The following is a 21,299-nucleotide window of genomic DNA, read 5'->3' on the forward strand; positions in this document are numbered from 1 at the left end:
TTACACAGTATTGATATTTATTTTATAAAGCAAGCACAGAAAACAGTAGAAAATGCTTTAACACAAAAACTGATACAGTTTTTAAAGCCACATTAGAACAATTCAAGTGCTTACAAATATTAGTTATTGCAGTGATACCACAGGAATACCAAAAAAGATAATGGCTCGGTTTCACAAACAGGGCTTAGATTAAGCCAGGATTAGGTCCAAGTTCAATTAGGGCATTTAAGCAGCTTTTATAAATGTGCCATAGAAAAAAACATTACCGGTGTGCATCTTGAGACAAAACAATGGCACTGATATATTTTAAGACATTTCAGTGCAAGTTGCTTCAGTTAAAACAGCTCAAATATGCAATTTAGTCTGGGACTAGTTTAAGCCTTGTCTGTGAAACTGGGGGATAATCTTCATGTACAAACAAAGACCATAAAAATGTGTTTGAGGATTAAACGTTCTGTTCTGTCATCACTATTCATTCAATGTCATACAATCTTTCAATGAACCACATTAAGAAATGTATCAATTACTGAGAGAAATGCTCGTTTTATCATCGGTCTGCTAATAATATTGTTTAACCCTAAACAAAAAGCTGATGTTAAGTGTCATGTAATACTGGTGACAAAAGTAAATGCAAACTAAATCAAGTATTTCTATCCTGAGAAATAGCCAACTTATTTATTAATCAATACCTTTTTGGGGGGATAAGATCAAAAGGAATGTATTACTGTTTCATCCATCAAAATATAGAGTAAATGGCAATAGCTGAAGGAAAATGCAAGGAGCAAGCAACATATTTAGATTTTGTGCTTAAAGGCCACAAGCTTGCTAAGCCAAACATCCCCTAATGTAAGGGAAGAAGACTTCTTAATATTTAAAATACTTGCTAAATATAAGTTTACGGCTTTTGTGCTTTAATATTTTAGAATAAAGATCTTCTCTGGGTCATACTGTCACAGAAAAGGGCCACTGAACATTAGGAGGAATGTCCAACCATTCAACATCATTGCATCAAGACTTCATTAATCACTGAGTACTGAGTTCTGGTAAGTTGAGCTTACACTATGGTACAGCTCACAATGTACTGATACAGTACTGATACAGTGTGAATATCTACTTAAACTTCATCTCTACACATTTATGAGAAGTAATTCCCACATATACTGCATGTCCTGTACAACAAAAGTATTAGAAGATCCACATTGCAGGCACACACTAAACAGCTTAAAGAACATCACTCAAAACCTGCGAATTGTACACATAAAGCCTTCTATTTGTTCAATACAGTCACTGAATATTATCCACAACCTCTAAACAAAAATACCAGGAAAGCCTACAGAACTGGCAAAGCACATGAACAAAAATACTCTTAAAATGAAAAATACAACTTAAGTAGCAATGTTGAAATTAAATTATAAACATGTTTTCTTCACCTCTGTCAATGTTCACAAAGTTTGATTCATACATTTTAGGGTGTTTAAGTTTTGCTTCAAAGCAACAATTCAATATAAAAGGGATAGTTCACACAAAAATGAAAAATTTGACAATTTACTCACGCTTATGTTGTTCCAAACCTCTATGAGTTTCTTTCTTCTGTTGAACCCAAAAGAATATATTTTAAAAAATGTTGACAACCAGACAGTTGACGGTAGCCATTGACTTCCTACTATAGAAGTCAATGGTTACCGTCAACTGTTTGATCACCAGCATATCATTTTTGGGTGAACTATTCCTTTAATAGCTCTAACAACAGTGGCAGAGCTGAATTGTGTATATAACAGAAAAATCTAAATGGGGCAAAAATAAACTTAAAGCTATAGGTTCAGGGTAGAAAAGGGGGAATTCACTTTTAGTTTTGGATGTGACGGATCTATCTTTTCTAACTAAAGAGCCATTTCTACACCAGCCTGTGCTTTTAATAGAGAACAATGTTTATTTGGAATTGCTTGAAAGTGCTAAATAACAGCATAAAGGCCACTAAAACAAGAGAGGTGTACATCTTCTGCGTAATAACCCCAAAAAAGTCATCACATATTTGTTTGCAATAATTCAAAGAAAGTAATTTAGAAGAGTTCTTTAGGTGAAAGAAGTCCGTTTCATTTAACAGTCTTTTTTAAATCACTGAACAATAAACCTAAAATAAAAAATAATAATAATACAGGGAAATGCTTTAGAAAACAAGTTTGTTTTAAGAAACTCTTGGCATGCAATCCAAGATGCATTCTGAATACTGTTTATAGAAATAAGATATATTAAGTATGATTAAATGCTGTTAATAAATCCCTGGGTTTTGGCTGCAAGTGTGTCCCAAAGTAAATTATGTTTAAAAGAGAAACTGTCCAAGTTAGTTGATTCCAATGGTTAACGGCTACAAATTTGCAACTGCGTTTATCACTCTTACGTATGGCTTTGCTCGTGACTCCACAGACTGAAAGCAGTCTTAAATGTCCGGTGACAGAATTTGCACATGTACTGCCGTTTAAAGGTGAGTGCAGAGAGGGTTGGTGCATGGTAAAAAAGTGTGTCGGATTCCTGCGGGGCGATAGTTTTATCTGTGCTGTTGGACTTGGCGTGTGAATGTTCCCCAGGCTCCTCGTCATTAGTCTTGTCCTGCTCTGGCTTCTTGAGTTTGGTTGACGGTGACATGGAGCCTCTGGGTTCCTTCTCTGAGGTGTCCACCCCAGAACAGGTCGCTGTGAGTGGAGGTTTTTGAGAAGTTGGAGGCTCTGGGATGGAAATAGTAAGAGGTGGAGAAGGAGACGGAGAAGACAGAATCCTGTCAATCTCTCTCATCCCTGGCTCTTCAGGTGTGGACATATGAGATTGGTAGTGGCTCCAGAGACGGAAGTTGGTCCTGAACGCTTTGTGACATATGTGGCAGATGAAGGGTTTGATATGGCAAAGCAGTTCCTGATGTCGTTCCAGGTCTTTGTGGGTGCTGAAAAGCTTTCCACACTTTTCACAAGGCCAAACGCCCGGTTCCTCGGAACCGGTGCTCACGTTATCCTTGGCTGATACGGCTTCCTCTTGAGGTTCCTCTTTGACCTGCAGCTCCCCTTGACCGTGAGCACTCAAGTCCTCTGGGACATAAGACGATGAGTCTTCAGAATCATACATGGGTGGAACAGATGAGTCGCTGTACACCGCTTCCTCTCTGGGGTCACGCATCAACTGCTGAGAAGAGGGAGGAACTCCGAACACATTGGGCGATTCGTCGTGATTGCTCTCCTGGAGACCGAGAGTCAACTGCTCCTTTACACTCATCATATTGTGATTGTGAACTTCCACCTGATGACGCCAAATGCTGAAAGAGGACTTAAACGTGCGCATACATTCAAGGCAGGTCAGCTTTTTGTATTTGCAGTGAGCTTCATGGTCTTTCTTGACGACCGTGTTGGAGAATCGAAGTCCACAGTATGGGCAGACTGTAGCATACCTGCAAGCTCTCTCATGGTCTTCTAATTCAGGCAAAGAGGGCAGTTTCTCATTGCAGAGCCGGCAAGAAAATACGTCCTTATCTTGGTTTTCTTTAAGATGTGCCAACTGCTGCTGCTGCTTGTATTGTAGGTCTCTCTCAGCATCCGTGTCAAGGCTAGCCAGCTCAGCGGAGTGTCCCTTCATGTGTAGCTTTAAGTGTGACTGGAAAAAAAACATTTTGCCACAGTAGGGGCATCCGTATGACCTCGATCGCCTGCTTTTCCTGCCAAAGGGTTGTGATTGCAGGCCTTGCTTGGTTCTCCTGAGCTTCATAATCAAGGCCTTCTTTATCTCCCGCTCTCGGACGATATCGATTAGCTTCCTCTGAAACTTCTCATCTAGGACCGAATAGGAACTGGAGGAGGGTGCAGGATTTTGCACCACACCATGCTGGGTTTGGCAGTGAGTCCAGACCTTGAAGTTTGTGTGAAAGCGCTTATGGCAGATGTCGCAAGCGTACGGCTTCTCTGGGTTGTGGTACATGTTCACGTGGCGATACAGACCCGCATTGGACCTGAAAACCTTCAGGCAGTTCCAGCACTTAAACATTTTGTTTGGTCGAAGTTCTCCAGGTTCCTCATTACTAGTGTCCATGTTGGAATTGTAAGGTACCTCATCAAACGTGCTTTCCTGATGCAACAGATGATGCTCATTAACAGGCCTGGATCTCTTAAAGGGCATACAATTACCATCTATCTTACTCTTCCTCTTCATCGAGGGAGTAAAATACCCTCTGGGACCTTCATCATAGTTTGCCTGAAAGTCTTTGAAATTTACCGGCAGGTTGTCTCCAACAGTGATGCGAACGATTTCAGAAGGGTCGGCAAGGGGACTGCTGGGCTCTGCTTTGATTCTGAGTTGAGTTGTTTGAGTGCCGTCCACCTCATACGCATTTCGTTGTCTCGACCTGAGAAGAAGTGGCATATCTTTTGACACCCGGTCCTCATTTTCAGGGGATGGTGACCTAGCTGTTGTGGCCATTAACTTGACCACAGACTGTTCTCGACTTTGTGAGTCCTTTAGCTCCAGAGCTGGAGAAAAAACGGGAACTGGACTGTCCATAGACAATGATCTGCGTAGCAGACTTTTAATAAGTGGCCCACTTCGGTCAACAGTTTGGTTGCGGGGGCCATGTTGCTCACCCACTGGTCTGGAATCATGCGATGCATCCATTCTGCCATCGATGGGTGTGTCAGTTTGATCTGATTGTAGGCTAGCATGCTGTACAGACTCACTGAATGACACAGAGGACGTTAGTTGCGGCCTCGTAGATGGAGATCGGTATTCAGTTCGATGTCTCAGTATGGATGTTGGGGAGGAGATGATAGATCTGCAGTCACCCTCAACTGTGTTTTTGTTTACATTTCTGCTGTTGGAGGTACTGTTTGGTTCTTTTTCATTTGGTCTGATGTGTCCTGAGGATTGGCTCTGGTCACTGAAATTGTGTTGCTCTGTGACCGGTTTAAACGGTTTTCCCTGAAGACTCAAACTTTTCCTTGGAAACATTTCCATGTTAGGCTGCTCACCCTGACTTTGATGTACAATAACACTTCTCTTTTGAAAAGACCCATCCTCCTCCTCAGAGAGCAACAGTTGTTTTCTCGACACACAGTATGACGCCTGAGGTCTTATAGACATGATGTTGGTTAGAAATGGAATGCCTAGGCTATAGCCCAGCTCCTGTATTGCTGCCAGACTGCATTTCTCCACAAATAGAGATGATGAGTAGATGTAGTTTAGCACAATCTCAAAAGCATCAGGCTCACAGAAGTCAAGTTGAACAACGGAGCGGTTCTCCGAGTCCCTTCTGGAAAACAGAGACTGGAAATACTCACTGCAGGCTGCAAGGATGCTTTTATGGGCCTGGTACTGTTGATCACCCACTAACAACACAACATCACAGAGCTGACCCATCAACCGCTGCTCATTGAGGGCACCCAGCAGTGAAATACCATGGGCAGGGTTACAGTAGTGGCCCAGGCCCTCCATTTTGGCTTTGAAGGAGAATAAAAGAAAAGACAAATTTAGTGACATTGCAAATTCGTTAAAACAGTGACTTAAAATAAGTTACATCAAAATAATCTCGGTAACACTTTACAATAATGTCAATTCATTAACATTACTTAATGCACAAGGTATCATTAACTCCAAATGAACAGCGATTTTTCTTGTCATTTATTTATCTACTCATATGTTCATTTATAAATACACTGTGTATCCATTGTTCATTAATGTTCACGCTGGTAAGACTTTACAATAAGGTCTCATTAATATTCTCAAAATGGCAAAACACCAAGCTTTTAATTGTCTTAACCACAAATTATTGTTCAGGAAATTAGCTAAATTTAAGTGCACTTCTATTTTAATGCACTACTTAAAAAGCCATTGCGGTCTCAGAAAAACATCAAAGACAGAATGACGTTTTTGGCAGAATATGGGAAGTTTGATTCAGAGACTGTGGTTCAGTAGTTGTGTGGAGTGATGAATCACAATGAAACACTAGTGGCATGGTGATGAACCAAAGCGGCCGGTGCCTTCAAAAATCTGCTGAGAAATATAATAATAAATGCATCTCTACCACAGTGAAGCATGGAGGAAGAGCTGTCATTGTGTGCAGAGCCTTTTTAGCTGCTGGGATTTAAGTAATTTAATGCTTTGGAATACAGGAGAATATTGCAGAATGACTTGCTTCCCAGAAATGAAAAGTTGTTATCTAAAGAGGAATGATCAGATGTTATTTCTTAAGACAATGCTCCTCCACAAATTACAAAGACAACCAAGAAGTGGCTTGAGAACAAGTCCATCAGGCTCATGTTTTGGCCTAGTCAGAGTCCAGATTTGAACCCTATAGTGAATATTTGGTCTCACATTAAACTCAAACAAACTGGGAGAAATTTTTCGACTACTCGTGAACTGTTTAAAGCTATTAAAGGGTAACTAACCCTGCTCAGAGACTGACTCCACCCACTGGCAATATTTGAAAAATGCTGGAAATGTGGAGCCCAGAGAGAGGGGGGCGTGCACCTGAGACGCATCTCTCTGTAGGCAAGGGCTTGGTTAGCTGGAGCCCTCTGACGTCAGAGGGAACCACAACTTCCAATAGGAAAATTCAACTGCAATAGCCACCGTTCAACTTGAAGAGGGCAGCACTCAGACGTTTTTACACCATATATTATAGAATCAAAACACTTAAAACCCAAATGTCAAAAAATGTACTCGAATCAATGAACAGCATTTATTAAGCTCCATTCTAACAGATCATTAACTAAAAAAAGTTGTTTTAGTGAATATAGTTACCCTTTAACATTGACTCTTCTTCCTGTAAAAAGCTGTTTTCAAGCTGGGGAAGGCTATTCCATGCAAAGGTACTTTATCTACAGTGTTTCTGCAATTCTTGCTAATTTCCTGACCAGTGATTTTTTATTAAAATGGTTAAGACAATTAAAATACCACTAAATATGTTAGTTTAGCCCAGTAGTGGCCAAAAATGATGCCAGGAGGGGATTTTTCTTTTTAATGTCCCTACACATTTGATTAAACAATCAACAACAACAACAAAAGAGGAAAATATTTATGTATTTAAAGATTATATATATATATATATATATATATATATATATATATATATATATATATATATATATATATATATATATATATATATATGAGGGAAGAACAAAACATTACATTGGTTAGGGTATTTAAATTAGCCTATTTGTCAAAAAAATGCAAACTACAGCTACAGGTTCTAGCTTATTTTAATATACTAAAAAAAGGTCATAGAAAAAAACATACACTGACTACTACAACATAATCAGTTATTAATAATTAATTGGTTCTCTCTTGTTTTAACATGTGTTCATAGTTTCTTTCACAGCCTGACCAAAAATTATGTCTGCATAATTTGGTGATTCATTACATTATCAGAAATAAAAAAATTGACTCTTGCCACTACTGTATAAAAAAAATAAAATAAAAATAAAAATTGGGGGGCCAACAATACACTGTGCAACAATTTGCCTGATTGGAAACATTCATTTATTATGAAATAAAACACTGTTATTGCATAAAGGAAAAAGGAAAATCATGTCTGCAAACACAGAGGGGGAAAAAAGCATACTTATCTAATTTCCACGAGATAAAAAAGAATTTGAGATTAAAAATTGTAATGTGTTAAATGACATTTTTCCATAGATTTTTATGATCATGAAAGATAACAAGCAAATAAATGTCATAAAATTCAGTAACCGGGCCTGCCCAGTGTCTACGCATGCGCACAACCACCGCTGATTACATCATGTCTAACGTTAGTTACAGTTGGTTTTACGCTGCCTAGAGTATTCGTTAATGAAAAGGCGACAGTATTTATACGTTAAACGATTTCGCTAGATAATCCTCCCTCTTAATCGCGAGTTCCATTTCAAATAAAACCATTTGTTGATTCTCCGTTGCCAAACTGTGACAACACGTCACAAAATACAGGCAACTGGTTGCATTTCTTTACTGTACTATTCACAAGATAGGAAATTAAACGATTACAACACGCGTCTGCGCGCGCGCGCGCACACACACACACACACACACGCACACACACTCTTCGGTCACCGACTGCGCAGACGTCGCATCCTGCACAACAGGCTGGAGCAGCCGCTTATGTCAGGAAAGAGAGAGAGCGAGAAAATCTCCTCAGCGTTACGTCAGGAAAGACAGATTTTACCAGAACAACATCCAACTACTTCAGTTAGACGGTGAAATAAAGTTGTTCAGCATTTCAACTCACCCTAGTTTGGTGGGTTTGAATGTCGCGGAGCTCCGACACTGGACTTTGTTTCAGAGTTGCGTGGAGCATGAAGCAGTCGTGATTCCATCCATCTTGTATTTGACGTCATCCCACTCTAGGGATGAGGTCATCGCTTAGAACGCTCGTCACGTGTGCTGCTCTCTGATTGGCTGCTGTAGCCAGTGGGCGTTCATGGAGGAAATGAGCGGAGGATGACGGACTGATAAACAGTTGAGTTAAGTTCGCATGCATACGCTTATTAAAGAAACAGGAATCCTTTTGTCATTAAGTGTATAGAAATCAGCACTTCTAAAGAAACGTGTTGTCATTCCCCTGGGTGTGATAATTGAAACAACGTGTATTTGTTACTTAATTCACTGTTTAATAATAGTTTTGCAAAAACTTGAATGTGTTTGTATTAAAAATTAAAAAATATTTTTGCACAATGTGTTGTGTGCATTTGATCTACAAGTGAGAGCTTTAATTGTATTGAATGGAAAATAATTTCCATCTGATTAATAGAAATTATCAAAAAATATTATTAAAATATACAATTAATCATATTAAGTTATCAAAACAATATTTACACCACTAATAATTATATTTTCCCATTTTAATTTGCAGCATCTAACTAAACAACTGCATTGCTCTAAAATACTGTTTTTATTATGTTTAAAGTTGCTTAGACATGATGTTGTATGCTTAGAGTGAATAACTAATTGCTCATTATTCTAGAAGATCTAGGTTATTTTCCCTCTGCAACTAATTAAAATGACATGAATAATAAAGTCTGTCAAAGAATCATTGACGTTGTACTCATTATAACTTCCTTGGGGAGAGTTTAATTGTGTTTACCCATAAGCAAGTTAACTCTTAATATGAAAGTGAAACTGCATGAGGAAAGTTCAACACTATCACAGTGATTTTTGATGTTTGTGTAGGAAAATTACATGCTCTATTTCCAGGGTTCCCATCCTTACGGAAAACCTGACTATCAAGAATATTTAGAATTTGGATTTCCAGGCCAGACAACAATGGAAAGTTTAAAATATCTTATAAAAGAGATTGAAATTTGTTTCTATTTGTTGGAAATTTGTTTCTAGTTATGCCTTGCATGGGGCTTTAGAAAGCTGTGTAGAAAGCATTCAAATATTAAACTTTTTATTTTTTTTTTATTTATTTTTTTTAAAGGTAGTCAAGTACTTTAAATCTAATTAATGTAAATGTAGATTCTCAAATCTCAGTTAGAGAGTCAGACTGGTTACCTGAAGGTTGCGGGTTTGATTCTCATTACCGGCATGAAATGACTGATGGTTGCCCACTGCTCCGGGTCTGTGTGTCTACGGTTTGCGTTGTGTGTGTTCACTTCTCACTGCTCCTCATGTGTGTGCACTTGAATGGGTTAAATGCAGAGGACAAATTCAGCGTATGGGTTAGCATACTTGGCCTCCATGTGCCACTTTCACTTAAATCAGGATTTGAAATCAGTGTAGTTTGGACACCATATAATTTCAACACAGCAGGAACAGATCACTGTTTAAAAGAAGCTGCAATACAGAAACACCACATATTTTGTTCTGTAATTTTATATAAGTCCGATTTATTTTCCTCAGTCTATTATTTGACAAATAACGTGTTGAATTATGATCCTCTCAGTAGTTTCTCAAGCACACAGTACATTATGCTCTCTTGCTCTCTGCATGAGAACACATTAGTCACTCAGTGAGCGCATAACACTGACGTTCTTTAATTAGGCTATTTTTCACACCACATTTATTAGCTGCTAGATTTAGCCAAATACCAGACTGGCTGCTGATAATCTGGTGTCCGTATGTGTGCGTGTCTGTGTATCTGTGTATTAACGCCTTGTAGTATGTTCTCATAGGTTATGTATTATGTGCACTGCTAATTCTAACTAAGCTGGTTCAGTCACAGCACAATTTTCACCATGAAGAAAATATCTTGAAGCAAAAAGCCTTTTGCAGTTCAACAAGTGTGAGGTTAGAGGTTTGCAAAAGTGTGAAAAAGGCACCATGGTGACATTTTTAAAAACATGAAGAGCATTAACTCAAACTCAAATAAAGCCTATTGCCATGACTAAAATGTCTGATTAGACCGAAATCAAACCACATTTAGTGATTCTTGTTTATAATAAGCAGCATTTTACTTTACTGTCTATTTTATTCACAAAACCCTTTCAATATTGTCAATATCACATAATACACTACACAGTACCCAGCAAGCAATAGCCATCATTTCACCGTCTCGGTTAAATATAGACCCGATATAGTCCGGCTAAGTGTAACCCACTTCTAGCTAAAATAACATTGAATCTGGATACATGGCATTTATTTTTATGGAAATAAAGCCAACAATGAATCGTTGTTTAAAAAAAAAAGGTTTTGTATTTTAATTTTAATTTTGTCATTCTCAAGTTGTTGATGTTCCATATTTTATATGGTCATTTTTATGTTTTGGTCTTTTTGTAAGTTGTCTAAGTTGTTAATGTACTTTTTCTAATTAAAACTTTTATATTTAATTTGTTTGGATGGATTGTCCATTATGAGAACCTGTTATATTTGAGTGAAAAATATTTTTAAAAAGTGTCTATTAGACGTATGTAGTCGTTCAATAGCCGTCTAATTGATGAGGTCTGGTTAGATGTCTATTAGATTTTCACTGACAGCCCAAATTCAGCCTTATTTTAGTCTAGACCCATATTCACTGTCTATTGAACGTATATATGTAGTCGTTCAATAGCCGTCTAATTGATGACTAGTCTATTCTTGGGCTAGGGTTAGACGTCTATTAGATTTTCACTGACAGTCCAAATTCAGCCTTGTTTTAGCCTAAACGTCTGGGCTGTGTTTTGACGGCTATTAGACGTCTTTTAGACGTAAAATTGATTGCTGGGTAGGTGAAAGTGAAATGCTTTTAAAAATGCCATTGATTTTCCACTGTTGTTACAGGATCACCTGTGCAGAGCAGTTAGAGCAGACTCCAGGGAGCTGATGGGCGTCTGTGGAGAGCAGTGGGAGAGGGGCAAGAAGAAGGGTTTGCAGAAACCGTGTATGTGGAGCTCATAGAGTAACCTGTTCTGTTCACAATGACTGGTTTTTAAAAACGAGAAGCAAGAATTTGGCAAATCAAAATTCAAAATGCATTGGGCCGTTGCTACCTGGTTAATCACATCTCTCCTTGGCCTTGGAATGGGGCATAATACTTTATTTGAAGGTAGGAAAAATCTGCTTATGTTATCCAAATATGTTTCATTTCAGTATCAAAATTGTGTCAGATGTTTTCCTAAAATTTCAAATAGAAATAAAAATGAGACATACAGGAAAAGTATCTAAAATGAATGTGGATAAAGGTTTTGATGAGAAAGTTCATAATGAAATCTTGGACATTTGATTTCATACTTTGGTATCTTGGCAAACCAGAGCAATAGTTTCACCTCTGAACCAGGAGATTTATTTCTCCTAAAAAAAAAAAAGAAAGAAAAAAAAAAGGTGTAGAATCAGCTGGAAAGTTCTCCATTTATATAAACTTCCAATTTCCACTACATTTAATCTCATTGATTTTTCTTTTCCGGTGGGATGTTGTCTATAAATATGAATCTCTTTTAAATGTTATATCTTTTTAAATATGTAGCAAACAAGTAAGAAATATGTGAAATATTATTACAATTTCAAATAAATGCAGTTCTTTTGAACTTTTTTTATTCATCAAAGAATCTTGAAAAACATTATTATGGTTTCCACAAAACTATCATAAAGCACAACACAATTTTTTCAACATTATTAAAGTTTGTTGAGCACCAAATCAGCATATTAGAGTGATTTCCGAAGGATCATGTGACAATGACGACTTGGCTTATAGTACTGGCTCTAAGATTGTAAAATTAGTCTATTCCAGACAATTTTGAATTTCTTTCATTTTTCAGGATATGACAGGACTCTGTCAGGTTATCATCAGTGTAACGTGACTGAGCATGTTTCGGTGACCAATGTGATCTCCTATCCAACCTCGTACACCCAGAGGAGACCGTGTGGTGGGTGGTTGCCATGGGCAATGTGTGATGTCATGGTTTATAAGACAGAATACAGAACACTGGTGTATAACATGTCCAAACAGGTCATGAAATGCTGTCATGGCTACGAACAAGTTGGAAGTTACTGTGCCTTGTGTGAGTATTTTCAAACAAATTCATTTGAAATAGATTGCAAAATTGTCCCAGGAAAGAGAAGGAATGCTGCGGATTGTCTTAATCAGCAGTTAAAGTGACATTATTGTAGCCTCTCTTTTTTTTACTGTAAAAGTATTTTTATATTGATATTGTCATTATCTCAGCCTTGAACAGAAGTGCAGAATTCACATCTAAGCAAGGACTGTGTCCCTCGGCAAGTGTGACAAGGTCTCTGTGGAATAATTCAAACTCTTCTGTGTGCAAGTGGGACATAGATTGTCCTCAGTGGAAAAAATGCTGTCAGACAGAAAACATCTCCAACATCTATCAGTGCTCAGACCCAGTACCACCAGGTATACACAATCCCATACACTGCATTCCAGAATTCTTATAGGCACATTGTTAAATAACATTCAATAAGTTTAAAATGTCCATTTGTCCTCAAGCCAACAGAACCTGCTTCAATGCGACAATAACAGTTAAGACAAGCTTTCAGCTAGTAACTATGGACAAAGGACTCTTCAACCACACCAGACTACTGCACTCCGTGGTTTGTAATTATCGGTCTATCATTCAATTACAGTATGTAGTTGAGCTCCCTACCTAGGCAGCATACTTGGAGCAAACAATACATTTTGAAATAGCTTATAGGCTTTGTCTAGTGTCTATGTTGATCTGTAAGAGATGTAACTGCTGTTTTTTTCCGTAGGTAACTGGCGCTTTGGGAACTGATGAAATTTCTGTGCATCATGTCCGGTCATGGTCAGCAGGGCCCTTCACAACCTCTTCATCACTGCTGGTTTGTTCTTCTAATGTCTTCTTTCTAGAAGATATCTCTACAAGACTGGGTCGGTTGGGAAACATTGAGGAGGTGACTAGTGTGGTGGTCCAAGGTACGACAAGTAGGCCTCGTGATTGGTATTTCATACGATTCATTTTGTCAAGAATGACAAAATGTACTTTTAATGTGAATAGTAACATATTTCAGTGTTTGATATTTTTGTATACATTTGAATTGTGTTGAGCCGCCACTTGATGTCTAATGTACAATCCAATAAACATATCCATTATGTCTTTATCACTGTTCATAAGTTTTTAAAGTCAGTTACATACATAGACTGGCCTAATTTGCTACCAAAAAGTTAGATTGATTACCCCTAACTAACCCCATTTAGTATACGCATTCTCTGAATATGCAAATTAGCCCCGCCTCCACTCACTCACACCAGCTCAGAGATCCATTCGTTGACGGTCACGCGTTGAAATGATTGGTTGCAAGGTCGTTTGTGATGTCAGAAACACCAGTTATTTCAAACCATGTTTTTGAAACTGTCTTTGGTTCACTGCAGTTTTAAGGCGAAAATACTCGGCAATGGTGTTGACTTATGAATTTGCCATTATCTTGATGAATCCACATCTTACACACTCATGCATACATTATCATTTCCTACACAGATGTGGATGAATGTGCAGTTCCGGAATTGAACAGTTGTTCTCCACACGCACACTGCATGAATACAGAAGGATCTTACTCATGTGCTTGTCATCATGGGTATCATGACCTCAATCCTTCACAGCCAGGAACAGATTGCATGGGTAAGAAAGGACAATCATTCGATAAACCACATGAAGCAACCTGACAAAGACTAAAAGGGTTGAAACATTTTTATTTGTCTAATATTTTTGTAGAGTTTGAGAGCTCTAGCCGTTTCCTTCTTTTGTTTTTCTGAAGGCCTTCTTGGATGTTTTTGGTCACATACCTGTTTATTTAAAGGTGCACACACCATTTTGTTTTGTTGATGAAGCCCCATAATTCTGAAAGGACCAAAAATCCAGTTAAGTGTTTTCTTGTTTGTTTCTAATGCAGCCCCCAGTGTCACTCTGCAACCTTCCATGGACAACACTACTCCATCCTCGATTACTCACCCCCCGCCAGGTACACTTCGAATAAGTTTTGCTTATCTCCAACCCTGTCAGATATGATCATTTATGATGCACATTTTCATCAGGAATCACTTTGAATCTAGTTTGTGCTGCTTTCCCTTCTTTTTTAAGGTAATAGAACAATCACTGATGGACCATCCTGGACATCCACTGTTGATCTCACTTCACGTTCAAACAATCTTTCCACCAGCCAACCACCTTCTACATGCGGTGTGTAATGCAAAAATGCCGAGTACACATAGTGACAGAGGACATTTTGTTAATAAATTTTAAGTGGCACGGTATACGTGATTCTTAGATAAAGTAAATAATGCTGAAAAAAGAGACCTTCAGAAAACATATGGCTTTGTGATTTAGTCCCAATTGCCCCGTTTCCAGCATGCACTGGGATGTGAATAATTAACATGGTTGCATTGTTGTATTTGCAGGTTTTACATTCATTTGTTGATTATATCATCATGAGATGATACATAATAAATAACAATTTAAAACCATGTAAATAAAGAAAGAATTTTGTGCAGGTTTAATAAGAGAATCTATTAAAATCTCCTTAAAGAGGTCGTATCTAAATCTGTCTAGATCTAAATTGGTATAATGTTGGCAAATTTTAAGTCATGGTAAGTCTGTGTTTAGAATTGGTCTGAATCAGTTATCAATGGAAACTCATTATTCAAAAATTGCTTTTGTTAAAACGAATGTCTTTGAACTCACCTTATTTTCATACACTGCGTGTGTAGCCTGTTGTGACTTGTATATCCATGTATATCTATACAACTACTAACTTCTTTTTCGTTCTTTGTTTAGACATACCTGAGATCACCAGTCTGTTCTCTTATGACGTCAAAGCATCAACTTTTCATGTGGCATGGACCAGTAACAACCAAACCGGTGTCACTTTCCACCTGGTTCTGCTACAAGGGACCACTGTGCTGGGAAACATATCGCATGTGGGGAACTTTAACTGGACGTTCAATAGCCTGAATCCTGCAGTTCTTTATACTGTACGTGTCACTCCATTTGCCTGTGGTAACCAGGGAAACTCCAAGGAGATCAAAGTGAAAACAGGCAAGTATAGCATTGGGTTTATTAGTATTAAGTGCTTAATGTATAATATATGTAAAATTTTAGACCTCCTTTATTACAAATTCAGTCAATAATAACACTATGGGTTATAGATTCCTATAGTTATGCTGTATATTACGGTGTCAGCATGATAAAATGTGCTTACATAACTAAATATTGTGTTTTCTTTAGATGGACAGGTGCTTCTAGCTACGGCTCGTTTTACAAACATGAACTATACAAAGGCCTTGAGTGACCCAAACAGTGATGCATATAAGGAGTTCTGTAGAAGTGTCATAGATGAGGTTTGATGGATTCCATATTTATTTAAACACATGATAAAAAATGTATCAACATGATACTTTGAGCCTGACATAAAATACACTCTTCAATCATCCAGTAAAAAAATTCATCGGTTTAGTAAAAGCTTGATGTTATTAGAGCTATTGCACACCCTTAAGGTTTGAGATATAAATTATTATTATTAAACACTGTCCTGTACATTTAGACATGAATGAAACCATAAATTATGCAACTAGTGAAGGAAAGGTGACTTACAGTTTTCACCTGGAAACAGTTATATCCTCCATATTTACATTGAAGGCAATGGGGCTACAGACTAAAGGTCCTTGCACACCGAGTCTTTGACAAACTGCTCTGAGACACAAAGGTTGAGGATCCAAATGCAGTATTTATTGAATAGGGCAATCCAAAGACGTAATCCAGATAACAGGCAAGGGTCATACACAAACAAACAATAACAGATCAGGGCTGAGGCAAAGAGAGAAATACGAGGGAACAGGCAGAGATTCAAGAAAACCAGGATACAAACACGCTCAGAAATGCAGTGTAAACAACTAACAAGATTTTGCAGGAAATTAATGAGTGTATGGTTTAAATAAGCTGAGACTGACAAGGTAATGAGACACAGGTGGTAGCAATCAGGGATGATGCAGCGATGAGGGCAGTGAGTTATGGGAAACGTAGTTTCATGAGGTAATGACAATAGTCCATTGGTGAGTCCAAGATACGTTTTTTCATATTCATCATTTGGTGGCTCTGAATTGTCAAAACACCTCTAAAAATGCTTGCTATGGATGCGATAAACGCATAATTTTTTTTATGCCGGACGAAAGTTTCGGAGGCTAGGAGATCTCAGAGCACTGTAACCAATCACAGACTAGCACATAAAATCAATGACCAGAGGGGCAGAAGAAATATGTTAATAAATGCTCTAATTATATCGAAAAATGTGTAGACACAATGTAAATACGAGATTCATTGTGGAGTATACTGTAGTCAACTTCATTGATTTACAGTGGGTGGAGCTTGATGTCCAGTTCCCCCTTGCTGGACTTAATGGAACGGTCGGTCCAACCATACCCTAACCCAGTGTTTCCCAACCCTGCGGATATATGTGATAATGAGCTGATGAGTTGAATCAGGTGTTTGATTAGGGAGACAAAGAAAACGTGCAGTGTTGGGGGTCCATCAGGAGCAGGGTTGGGAAACACTGCCCTAACCCTACCACAACCCTATAGCTAAACATAACTCCACTCATTAGGTCCAAAGAGGTGGAGCTGGACTACATCAAGCTCCACCCATTATGTCCAGAAAGGCTGCACTGAATGACATTTGGCTCTGCAGTGAGTACCACTTGGACCTAAATGTGACTTTGAAATCATTGAGACTTGGTGGTGGGCTCAGTCAACAAACTTAGCAACACCCATTTAAACACATTAGCAACAACATAGCAACAACTTGGCAACCACCTGCAACACCCTAGTGTTTTGCAAGTACTCACATTTTCATCTGATAATGCAAAAATCTTTTTGATAAAAATCTTTTGTTTTAAGCTATATGATTCATAATAACCAAGATCATTTTCAAAAATGTGTTGATTCTCTTTCAAATGTGTCTGCAGATTATTTTGTACTTGCCTCCAGAGACCCGTGCGCTAGTCATCTCTGGGCAGGTCATCATCCAGATAACATCCCTCTCAGCTGGCAGTGTAATCGTGAACTTTTCCATCATTTTTCAACCCAGCAGCAACCTGACCATGTCTAGCATGTCCAGCGAATTTACTGCATCTCTACAGAAAAGCACTAACTACACAGTAGACAATATAGTCACAGAAGGTACGGGTTATTCTTTCATGTATTAAAGAATTAAATAAGTTATTACTAAACATTAAATGAAGTTTGATGTTGGAACTGTTTCCACACTTGTTAATGATGTGACATGTTGACTTGAGATGTGATTAGTCTCTTGTTATTTATAGATTTAAATGAGTGTTTGGCAGCTGAGGCGGACTGCTCTCTGTGGGCTTCCTGTGAAAACACGGATGGCTCATACACCTGTGCCTGTTGGCCTGGATACACAGATTTGAGCCTCAGTAGACCAGGACGCATCTGTGCAGGTACATGCTGTATAATGCTACTGTTGAGAGATTTCATTAGAATGTCACACACCTTTAATTGAGACAAACAGAAGTCAATCATGCACAGATACTTGTGACTAAAAATGACAGTATGGATGTGGTATACTGCAGCAATAGAGTGCCACAGTGATGACGTATTTTTAGGCCAACTCAGAATTTTGCATCACCCAGGTTGATCCCTTGACAAAAACCCAATAGGATTTTCCCATTGGCTTTTGAATAAAACAAGCTGCTTGACCAACAAAAGTTTATCATTAAAGTTCATCATGATTATCTTCACAAAATGAAAACAACTTTTATGAATTTTAAAGCATAATTACATTACAATTTCTAGAGTTAAATGTAGGCTTTAAACAAACTATACCACTTTCACATGACTTCAATGTCACCACCATTAAGCTTTCAATAATTCTTTCAGTCTTAACTTAAAAAAAAAAACATGTTCTCTGAAATTGAGTTAGAATAGTTACAAAAGTGCAATTATAAACACGAGGCTGTGAAAGGGGAGTAGTGAGTAGACGAGTTTACCTGTTCGATGTGATGACGTTTAATGTCCTTTGCAGTCCCATTAAGCCACTTGTTAGCAATTGCCTTTTCAAGACAAGTAACAGCTTTTAAAAAAAATCACAAAGCATTTTTTTCACTGATTTTTTTAATGCAGTAGAACAAAACTTGAAAATATCTTAAGCCTGTGTTGATCACAGACCTTATTTCAGGCATTTAACCCACTCAATATAACCATTGACTTCAGGAAAACAGAACTGGAAATGCTAAAATGCTAACTTGTTTTGGCCTACAAAATATGTCATCCCTGAAGCACTCTATTAGCAAGCGACAACAATCCAATCAATTCTAAGTGGATAAAATCAAGTCCTCCCTACATTTTTTTTTTTTTTGCATATCATTTTACTCAGATATACTGTATCTGTTATTATATTCTCATCTGTGTTTCTTCCTGTTCATGACTATAGCTTCACATAACGCCACAACCGTTTATCCCACCTCAAACTATCCTGGAGTATCTTCAAATTCCACTGCCACAGACACTACAACATCTATTACAAAAACTACGTTTGGAAACCTATCTATGAGCAGTACAGTGAGCACAGCTCATGATCAGAGCATCAACAAAACAACAGTGTCTTCGACTTCCACGACTAACAGACTCTCAACAATGCCGGCAAACATTACTACAACAATACTCACAACCATGACATCAAGTATAGGCCCTTTGATCTCATATGTAGCTGTTGAGTGCAGCCCAGGGTATATATCAGTCTTCATATGGCGACACATCTTCATAGCCTATAGCATCCCAGAGAGTGCCCTGTACCTCGGTAAACCAGAATGTGTTCTCAACGGAAGAAATGGATCCCATGTGTGGGTCACTACAGCTTGGGATAAGTGTGGTGTTACACTAAAGAATGTAAGTCCTCCAGTATCATTTAACTCATACATTGAGTTTATATCAATATATTTTTAGTATCATTATTGATATAATATTGTAGTATTTATTAATACCTTGGATTGTTTTCATTTTAGTAAATTTTAATTTTAATTTATTTATTTATTTGAGTTTTATTTATTTTATTATATAAAGTTAGTAGTAGTAGTCAATAGTTTTATTATACAATAAGTTGACATGCACTTGCAAAGTTACTTATAAGCAGAATTTAAAGATGAACTGAACTGAAATTTGAGAAAAGGTGATATAACAGATGTATTTTATTTATTCTCATTGGTACAATTATTAAAATGGCAAAATTTGTTAAAAGGGATAAAATGGTACGTTGAAAATGTTGTTTTTGCTACGCGGGCGCCGCCATGTTGGATTTCAACATTCGGTTAAGTCACTGGCATGGTAAGCTACTCCGTTGCCAACCAATACCAGCAGAGCAGCCGTAGCATGTAGATAGTCTGAGGCTGGCTGACATGGCTGAGGAAACAGAAACCAACAGGTCTCTGGGGGGGGGGGGTTCGTACTCTATTGCCCCTGGCTGTAGTAATGAATTGTAGAGTGCTAAGGCAGCTGGGGTTACGATACATTTTCACAGGCTACCTTTGACAAGGAAACCAGCCCTCAAGTCATGGCTAGCTGCCTTAAAACTGTCTAGCCCTCCAACAGCCCCTGGATTTCGAGTCTGTAGTGAGCATTTTTTTAGCGACAGACTATTTAGAGATATACTTTCGTCAATGAGTACATAAATCGTCTGACAATGTCTGCATCAAATGTTTTATTTAGCCAAGTTACAAGTCCAACGCATAACGTTACTCGAAACCTTGATATTCGGCTGAGGGAAAAAGATCCCTGATAGTTCACTGCACAGGATGGGATCAGAATCCTATTTCCCAAATGCCCCCTCGCCCAAAGAGTGAACTACCGGTACGCTGTTAACCTAAACACTCTGAGAAAAGGATATAACAAGTTAGCCTAGCCTAGCCCAGTCGCCAACATGTAGAATACACTGTTACATACCAGCTACTTATGCGGCGCTCCAGCGTCTCAGCTCGGACATCCATTATAGATAGCATTTCCACCTCCAACACGTCTCTCTCACCGCACAGCATCAGAAATGAATGGTGCATGGTGATGCATTTTTCGCCGATCAATAAATGTTCCAGGTTGCCCTCTCTGCAACGGATCGACTCGTGTGCAGTGTCCATGCTCCGGCAGCGCCCGCGCACACACCAGTCACTTCCCCCAAACGACCCTGTACTGTATGTGGAGCCTGAAACTGGTCATCCTCCATGTGATGGTAGTCAGATAATACTGGCCTGTCCCTCACAGGCTCAAATGCGTAACCCATGCCATTAAAATTACTAATTTTCGTGTGTGTATATAGGACCTGCAGCTGTTGCCTATATACCTTCGGGGGTCCTACCATGACAGTGACGTCATCGAAATTGCCAGTTGTTTTGCTTAAAAAAAGCTATATTGCTATTTTTGATTACAATTCTTAGTGTTATTTACTTTTAATTGTCATAAACAACACGTTTTCAACGTCAATTTTTTTCAACATCTTAGTAGAGTATTCATTTTAGTAGACTGTCTTTAGTAGATTAATATCTGCCAACACTTTATTTTGATGATCCCCAACAGACATTCTTACTATAACTTTGACAAGTGCATGTCAAAAAACGCGCCGTTTTTGTGTGTCACTTTAAATGCAAATGAGCTGCTGCTCCCGGCACAGAGGGCGGAGCTTCAACAGCTCCTTCTTAGCAGCTTCCATTACCTCACACAGACATGCACTGAACATTTCAAAAACTTTTAGCCTTTTATGTTCAAACCGGAGTCGGACAAAATGGAGAGACTCAAGAAGAAGTGACAACATGTAGAAAACATTTATGAATGGTTAGTTGATGAATTCATGTAACTATTTGTAATTATCTTCTAGTCTTTGATTAGCATA

At 38.2% G+C, this 21,299-nt stretch overlaps 2 protein-coding genes across 3 annotated transcripts in view; one reads left to right on the plus strand and one right to left on the minus strand.

Moving 5' to 3' along the window:
- On the minus strand, positions 1-8,371 carry zbtb21 (zinc finger and BTB domain containing 21). Its single transcript, XM_077242348.1, has 2 exons — positions 8,255-8,371; positions 1-5,468 (listed from the first exon to the last, which is right to left on the minus strand). The coding sequence occupies exon 2, from the start codon at positions 5,461-5,463 to the stop codon at positions 2,395-2,397; it is 3,069 nt and encodes a 1,022-aa protein (XP_077098463.1). The 5' UTR covers positions 5,464-5,468; positions 8,255-8,371; the 3' UTR covers positions 1-2,394.
- umodl1 (uromodulin-like 1) overlaps positions 8,047-21,299 on the plus strand; it is a 24,840-nt gene continuing 11,587 nt past the window's right edge. Inside the window, exons 1-14 of one of the 2 annotated variants that reach the window (XM_077242349.1) lie at positions 8,047-8,484; positions 11,224-11,488; positions 12,198-12,440; positions 12,605-12,793; positions 12,887-12,990; positions 13,150-13,333; positions 13,896-14,036; positions 14,308-14,376; positions 14,496-14,594; positions 15,189-15,449; positions 15,639-15,751; positions 17,371-17,584; positions 17,728-17,865; positions 18,858-19,312. In XM_077242349.1, the coding sequence (XP_077098464.1) occupies positions 11,413-11,488; positions 12,198-12,440; positions 12,605-12,793; positions 12,887-12,990; positions 13,150-13,333; positions 13,896-14,036; positions 14,308-14,376; positions 14,496-14,594; positions 15,189-15,449; positions 15,639-15,751; positions 17,371-17,584; positions 17,728-17,865; positions 18,858-19,312 (2,286 nt within the window). In that variant the 5' untranslated portion in view covers positions 8,047-8,484; positions 11,224-11,412. Of the gene's footprint in view, positions 8,490-11,223; positions 11,489-12,197; positions 12,441-12,604; positions 12,794-12,886; positions 12,991-13,149; positions 13,334-13,895; positions 14,037-14,307; positions 14,377-14,495; positions 14,595-15,188; positions 15,450-15,638; positions 15,752-17,370; positions 17,585-17,727; positions 17,866-18,857; positions 19,313-21,299 lie in introns of both variants that reach the window. The other variant, XM_077242350.1, reaches the window with a different exon arrangement.

The sequence above is a fragment of the Siphateles boraxobius genome, unplaced genomic scaffold, assembly GCF_051911475.1.
Source record: "Siphateles boraxobius isolate OS27281-9 unplaced genomic scaffold, OSU_SipBor_1 25, whole genome shotgun sequence".
NCBI lineage: Eukaryota > Metazoa > Chordata > Actinopteri > Cypriniformes > Leuciscidae > Siphateles > Siphateles boraxobius.